The 7,207-nt window shown below is 48.4% G+C and overlaps 1 protein-coding gene across 1 annotated transcript in view; it reads right to left on the reverse strand.

The window, feature by feature from the left end:
- si:ch211-136a13.1 (HHIP-like protein 1) overlaps positions 1 to 6,930 on the reverse strand; it is a 50,353-nt gene extending 43,423 nt beyond the window's left edge. The window contains exons 1-2 of the mRNA XM_063204707.1: positions 6,882 to 6,930; positions 1,772 to 1,928 (exon numbers count right to left, since the gene is read on the reverse strand). Coding sequence (XP_063060777.1) covers positions 1,772 to 1,928; positions 6,882 to 6,930 — 206 coding nt within the window. The remainder of the gene's footprint in view (positions 1 to 1,771; positions 1,929 to 6,881) is intronic.
- Positions 6,931 to 7,207: the final 277 nt, after the last annotated feature.

Consider the following 7,207-nt stretch of genomic DNA (forward strand, 5'->3'; position numbering starts at 1 on the left):
TGTTGGCACGAGTAGAGGTGCTGGTGTGCTGGCTCACAGCATTCTTGGCTACAAGAGGCTTTGAATTGAACACTGGTTCACTATTGTGAGGTTTTTACTCCGGCGTTAAAAAAACGTTGTCACAGGTCCAACACCAATGTCTACTGGCACAACTGGTGTGCACACTCTGAAGGCTTCTCCAAGGCTGAGAGTTCACTGGGTTTCACTGGTCCCAGTCCACACAGGTAAAGGCTCGACCACAAACAATGGCCTCACCTTAGGGCACTCACTCAACAGAGCACAGAGTCTAGGAATGAGCACTACTCCAGGAATCAGTTGACACAGGTAAAGGCTCGACCACAAACAATGGCTCACTTAGGCACTAACTCAAAGTGTTACTCCAGGAATCAATTGTCACTCACCCCACAGCACACCGGCACTGTCTGTTGACAAAGGGTAAAGGATTGAAATACCAGCACACTCTCTCAGGGCTACTCCATGTATCAGTTGTCACTTGTCCCTCACACACACCACAACACTAACCCAGGTCAGGCAGGAGTGACATCTGCCTAGAGGAGTGCTGTTGAATGTAGGCTTGACACAGGTACAGGATGCAAACACTGGCTCACTTACTTTTCTGACTCAGAAGAGGACTACTCTCAAAACTGCGGATGAGGCGGAAGAAAACTCTTTTCAGTTTCAGGACTCTATGCAGACACAATAAGTAAGCAATGTAATCCACTGGAAAGTGTCTACCTAAAGTTTATGGAATTATGCACTAAATTATTTGCCTTTTGTCATCGTCCATACCATGCCATACATCACACCAGTACTGTCTGCTGGTGGACACAGGTACAGATTCCAAAACACTGGCTCACAGTACTCACTCTCCAGAGCTCTACTCCAGGGATCACTTGTCACTTGTCACTTGTCCCACCACAGCACACCACAGCAGGGCTGGCTCCCAACGTTAACCCAGGCAGGAGCTCTCTTTGCCAAGAGGAGAGAAGCACGCTGACTGCAGGCTTGGCTTGGCTTGGTTTGTTGTGAGCCTCACTGACAAGAGGAGAGATGCAGGCTTGGCTTGGTTGGTTATTGTGAGCCTCTCTGACAGGAGAAGAGAAGAGACGCTGACTGCAGGCTTGAGTTGATTTGTTGTTGTGAGTCTCACTGACTGCTCCAGAGTTTAGCTGTCTCTGGTCCAACAACACACCGGACTTGATACTTGCCACGAGGCTGTGGCGTTACTGTGAGCGTTAGTCCAGGTTTAGAAGTTGTCACTGGACTGGGCACACAACGGCAGAAAGGGCTGTTTGACGGCAGATACATTAGTCCATGGACTGGCATTTTGGGCATAGTTTAGAAGCATCAGTTCACTGTTGAGCTGAGAGATATTTAGTCCAGTGTTAAAGAGTTGACGCTGGATTGGCCCAAACAAAACAAAACAAAAGAGTAGTGGATCCGGTACTCCATGGCTGGCTTTTTGGCACAGGTAAAAAGCTTCAGTCAATGCCTGCAGTGCTGTGAGGCTTTAGTCCAGGTTACAAGGTTCCATGGCTGGCTTTTTGGCACAGGTAAAAAATAAAAAAAAAAGCTTTAGTCCAGTTTAAAGAGTTGACAGTGGCTTGGCTGCAAAACAACAGAGATCCGTTAGTCCTTCTGGCACAGGTAGAAGATTCAGTCAATGCTGTTGTGTTGTGAGCTTGCAGTAAATCCAGAGTTACAGAGTTGGCGTGCTGTGAGTCTCACTGTGCACGATAGTCCTGGCTAATAGCTGTCGCTAGTCCCTCACCAGAGTTTAAAATCCAGAGTTACAGAGTTGGCGTGCTGTGGGTGCACGTTAGTCTCCCAGCTCTCACCGTGCCGCACATGTGCACTGGGGCTGGAGGACCGGTCGCACTGCACTGCTGCGCAAGGGACTCTTTCATTCAGTCTTAGCCACGCGTTCACTAACACACACACACACAAACATACACACACAAACACAAGCACACACTCACTCACTCATGCACACACAGCTCTCTCTCTCTCTCTCTCATACACACGCACGCTCACTGGAGACACTCACAGCTCCACACTCCACCAGTGTGTGTGGAGGTGTGTGTGTGTGTGTGTGTGTGTGGGTATGGACAACTCACTGAGAGACTTTCCACTCCCTCCTCTCTAGTTCCTCGCTCCTCCACTGCTTTCCACTCCTCTTTCCTCCTCTTTCCTCTCCTCTTTCCCCTCCTCTTTCTTCCTCTTTCTCTCTCCTCCTTTCTATTTTTCCCTCAATCGCTCACAAACTCACTCACACTCACTCACTTTCTCTCTTGCCCTCTCTTATTGCCCTCTCTCTATGTTCTGTCTGTCTGTCTGTCTGTCTGTCTGCCTGTCTCTCTGTCTCTGTCTCTCTCTTAGTCTCACAGTTTCTCTCTCAGTCTCTCTCTCCCTCCCTAACTTGCCACCCCCCCCACTCTCTCTCTCTCTCTCTCTCTCTCTCTCTCTCCTCTCTCTTCTATCTTCTCTCTCTTCTCTCTCTCTCTCTCTCTCTCTGTCATAGCATTGGCATTCTTTCCCATTTGCGGCTGAGCTATATCACCATGCTGTAGGCTCCCTCCCCCTCCACATTCCTCCCTCCTCCCTTTTCCTCTCTATCCTTCCTCTCTTCCCTTTTCCTCTCTCTCTCTCTCTCTCTTCCCCTTTTCTCTCTATCCTTCCTCCCTTCCCCTTCTTCCTCTTTCTCTCCTTCTCTATCTATCCTTTCCTCTTCCCTCTCTTCCCCCACTCCTCGCTCTCTTCCCTTTTCCTCTCTATCCTTCCTCACTTCCCCTTCTGTCATTCTCTCTCTCTATCCTTCTTCTCTCTCTCTCTCTCTTCCCTCTCTCTTATCCTTCTTCTGCTCTTCCTCTCTCTCTCTCTCTCTTCTCTCCTATTCTCTCTTTTCTCTCTCTTCCATCTCTCTATATCCTTCTTCTCTCTCCCCTCTCTTCCCTCTATCTCTCTTTCCCCTCTCTCTATCCTTTCTCTCTTCCCTCTCTTCCTCCTCTCTCTCTCTTCCATTCTCTCTCTATCCTTGTTCTCTTCCTCTCTTCCCTCTCTCTTTACCCCTCTTCCCTCTCTCTTTCCCCCTCTTCCCTCTCTCTCTCCCCATTTCCCTCTTCCCCCTCTTCCCCTCTTCCCCCTCTTCCCTCTCTCTTTCCACCTCTTCCCTCTCTCTTTCCACCTCTTCCCTCTCTCTTTACCCCTCTTCCCTCTCTCTCTATCCTTCTTCTCTCTTCCCTTCTCCTCCCTTTTTATGTCTCTCTCCTTTTCTTTCCTTTTTCTGTCTTTTTCTGCTCCCTCTTTTGCTCTCTCTATTTCTCTCTCTCTTTCTCTCTCTCTTTTACTCTCTCTCTCTCTCTCTCTCTCTCTCTCTCTCTCTCTCTCGCTCTCTCTCCCTCTCTCTCTCCCCTTTTCTCTTGGTCTTACCTTTTACCCACCTCCTCCTCCCAGTATGGAAGAGGAAAAGAGTGGGAGGTGTGTGTGTGGGTGTGTGTGTGTGTGTGTGTGTGTGTGTGTGTGTGTGTGTGTGTGTGTGTGTGTGTGTGTTGTGTGTGTGTTTGTGTGTTTTGTGTATGTGCGTGTATGTGTGTGTGTGTGTGCGCGTGCTCCTGGAGGACGTGTGTTGGAACAGAAGGGGCAATGGGACCAGATCTCACACCACAACACACACACCACACACACACAACACACACCAACACACACTGGACACGTATAGGCTAGAGGTTGTCTGTCTCAGCATGGCTCCAGGAGGAACAGCGAGTAATGGAAGGGTGTGATGTGTGTGTTTGTGTGTGTGGTTGGTGTGTGTGTGTGGGTATGTGTGTGTGTGTGTGCGTGCGTGTGTGCGGTGCGTGCTGTGCGTGTGTGCGTGCGTGGTTATGTGGGGAAGGGGGCGTGGTGCATCGGGTGCGTTGTGGTGTCTGTGTGTGCCTGTGCAGTGTGTGTATTTGTCGTGTGTGGTGTGTCTGTCGTGGGTGGTTGGGGCTGTGTGTGCGTTGTTTGTTACATTACATTAACATTACAATTGCATTTTGGCAGACGCTTTATAAACCAAAGCGACTTTCAAAAAGAGGACATAATCAAGCCAACATCACAAGCAAATGCAAAAGTGCACAGGAAAATATACAGAAACATCAAGTGCAGTTGCAAAGAGGGGGTTAGGTTTTTTTTTTTTAAATTAATAAAGAGTACACACACAGCGCACACGCACACACCCATATACACATGCTACACACACACACACACACACACTCAAACTAATAACTAAACTAGACTAAACTATAAATAAACATAATGTCAAGAGTCTGGCCTGGGGCAAGGCCAGCTCAAGCATTAGTTTAATAATAATAATAATAATAATAATAATGTATTTGTAGTAGCACTGTGTCATACAAGGCATGTAACTCAAAGTGCTTAACAAATGGGATAAAAAATCATTGTTAGAGATAGATTTAAAAGAGAGGGGGGAGGTATAAAGAAAGGAGAGGCAGAAAAATGCAGAAGAAAGGCAGAGGAGAAGAGATAGACAGAGAATGTAGAGTCATAAGGTAAAACGTAGAGGATAGACCAGGATTCTTAGATGTGTAAGGTCCATAGTGGCTGGGCCTATCATAAGTCATAGATAGTCACACAGAGATTGGGCGCTCAGGTGCGGGCCCCTGGGTGCATCAGGGGTGAGGAAAAACTCCCTTTATAGTTTAGGTAGCTCCTCTCGAAAGAGGAAGGTCGTCACTTGTTTCTTGAAGGCTGCAAGAGATGTGCTTAGTCTTGCTGCCTTGGGGAGACACATTCCACCACTTGGGTTCAAACAACGGAGAACAGTCGTGACTGGGAAGTACCTACAGCGACTGGATGGCAGAGGACCAGACGGCTTGTGCGGGATGAGCGCAGTTCTCCTCCTGTAACGGTAAAGGCGTTAATAGGTCCTTCAGATAAGCTGGGGCCGTTCCTGCAATGGGTTTTGTAGACAAGCGTTTCAAAGCTTGGGCTTGATCGGGCGGGCAATTCCGTAGCCAGTGCAACACTCAATAAACAGAGGAGGTAAACATTGGTCACTGTTGGGGTTGATTGAATATCACCTAGCGTGCCAGCCACCGTTTGTATGGCATGTTTGTATGCGTATGTCTGTGTGTGTCTGCGTTGTGTGCTTGCATGTGTACGCGTGTGTGCTTGTGTGTGTGTGTGTGTGGGGTTGTGTGTCGTGCGCAAGCGCAACTTGTGTGCGTGCATGAGTGTGTGTGAATAAAACTTGCTTTTACCCATATGGGCCCAGCTAAGTGGATGTTTGTTGTTGTTCACCTGAAGAGTCTGAATGAAGCCAGGTCAATATTGCCCCCTCAGTGTGTCGTGTGTGTGTCGTGTGTGTGTGTGTGTGTGTCGTGTTGTGGTGTGAGTGTGTGTGGGTGTTGTGTGTGGTGTGTTGTGTGTGGTGTGGTGTTGTGTGGGTGTTTGTGTGTGTGTGGTGGTCGTGTAGAGAATGAGGCAGTCTATATTGCTCCCCTCAGGGTGTGCGTGTGTGCGTGTGTGTGTGTGTGTGTGTGTGTGTGGTGTGTGTGTGTGGTGTGTGTTTGTGTGTGTGTGAGAAAAGAGGCAGTTCTATATGTTGCCCCCTCAGTGTGTGTGTGTTTGTGTGCTGTGTGTGTTGTGTGTGTGTGGTGTGTGGGGTGTTGTTGTGTGTGTGTGTGTGTGTGTGTGTGTGTGTGTGTTGTGTGTTGGCACCCCCCCCCCCCCCCCCCCCCCCCCCCGTGTGTGTGTACGTGAATGAGGCAGATTCTATATTATGCCACCCTCACTGTGTGTGTGTAGTGTGTGTGTGTGTGTGTGTGTGTGTGTGTGAGTGCTGTGTGTAGTGTGTGTGTTGGTGTGTGTGTGTGTGTGTGTGTGTGTGTGTGGTGTGTGGTGTGATGTGGTGTGTGTGTGTGTGGGTGTGATGTGTGTGAATGAGACAGTCTAATATCCCCCCCCTTTGTGTGTGTGTGCCAGTGTGTGTGTGGTGTGTGTGTGTGTGTGTGATGTGTGTGTGTGTGTAGATTGTGTGTGCACGTGTGTGTGTGTGTGTGTGTGTGTGTTGTGTGTCGTCGGTGTGTGTGTGTGTGAATGAGCCTGTCCTATATTGCCCCTCTGTGTTTACGTGTGGTGTGTGTGTGTGTGTGTGTTGTGTGTAGGTTGTGTGCGTTGCCTGCTGTAGCGTGCCTGAGCGTGCGTGGAGGGGGGTGTCCTACTGTGCGTCGTGCGGTGTGTTGGTATGTGTGTGTGATATGAGGCCAGTCTATATTGGCCCCCTCAGTTAAACCCACAGGGTTCTCACGAACAGAGGAAGCTTTTTGCATGTATAGAGAGAGATAGACTTTTGCATTGGTTATCAAGTTCACCTTTACATGTGGCTTATGTAACAATGTGGGGGGGGTCCAAGCGGGAACTACACCTGGGCTCTCTTAAAACACACTATGGGGGGGCAGGGTCATAGGGTAATAGTTCATTACGTTGAAAAAATATCAGTCTAATTGCCGTGTCCAGATCCAAGATCGAAATACGCTTGCTTAGGGTAGCGTGGGTCAGCAGCAGAAGATAGTTTCGCCTTGATATTTGCTGTATTTCGCTCCAGGACCGAGCGATTGGACATGTTTGATCTCAGCTAATCACATAACGGCTCTCTGGCTTGGAAAAAGCCTGGGACAGTCGGAGATATGATCGGTTCCGCAATAGGTTTCGCCGACGACAGCCGTTAGAGCGGAATTTTCGCTGCGATTAGGGACTTAGTTTTAATCGTCAAAATTCCACTCTGGTTCGCGCAAGAAGCTTCGCTCCACTGGCGAAATTCGCTTTGGTAGCGCAGGTTCGCGTTGTCCTCCATAGCAGAAATAAATGACTTCCGTCACTTCGTTGCCTCCGTTCACTCACGTTCACTCCTGGTCCGTACACAGGCATTTAGGGTTTTCTTTAAAAAGAAAACAAGTGGAGTGTCCACTTGGGGAACTACACCTGAGCTCTCTAAAACAATTGAAGAAGTTCCTCCGATTTTGCCAGGCATACTATAAGGAACAATGCAGACAATACAATGACTATCTCACTCACTACATTTATAGATATGCTTGGATGGTAATAACTAACTTTACTTAAAAACTCAAATTGTTTAGTCCACTTCATGTTGAAATTTCCCAAACGAGCCGGGATCGTAAACAACTTAGGTGCTGTTTCCACGTAG

Source organism: Engraulis encrasicolus, chromosome 8 (genome assembly GCF_034702125.1).
Source record: "Engraulis encrasicolus isolate BLACKSEA-1 chromosome 8, IST_EnEncr_1.0, whole genome shotgun sequence".
In the NCBI taxonomy this organism is placed as follows: domain Eukaryota; kingdom Metazoa; phylum Chordata; class Actinopteri; order Clupeiformes; family Engraulidae; genus Engraulis; species Engraulis encrasicolus.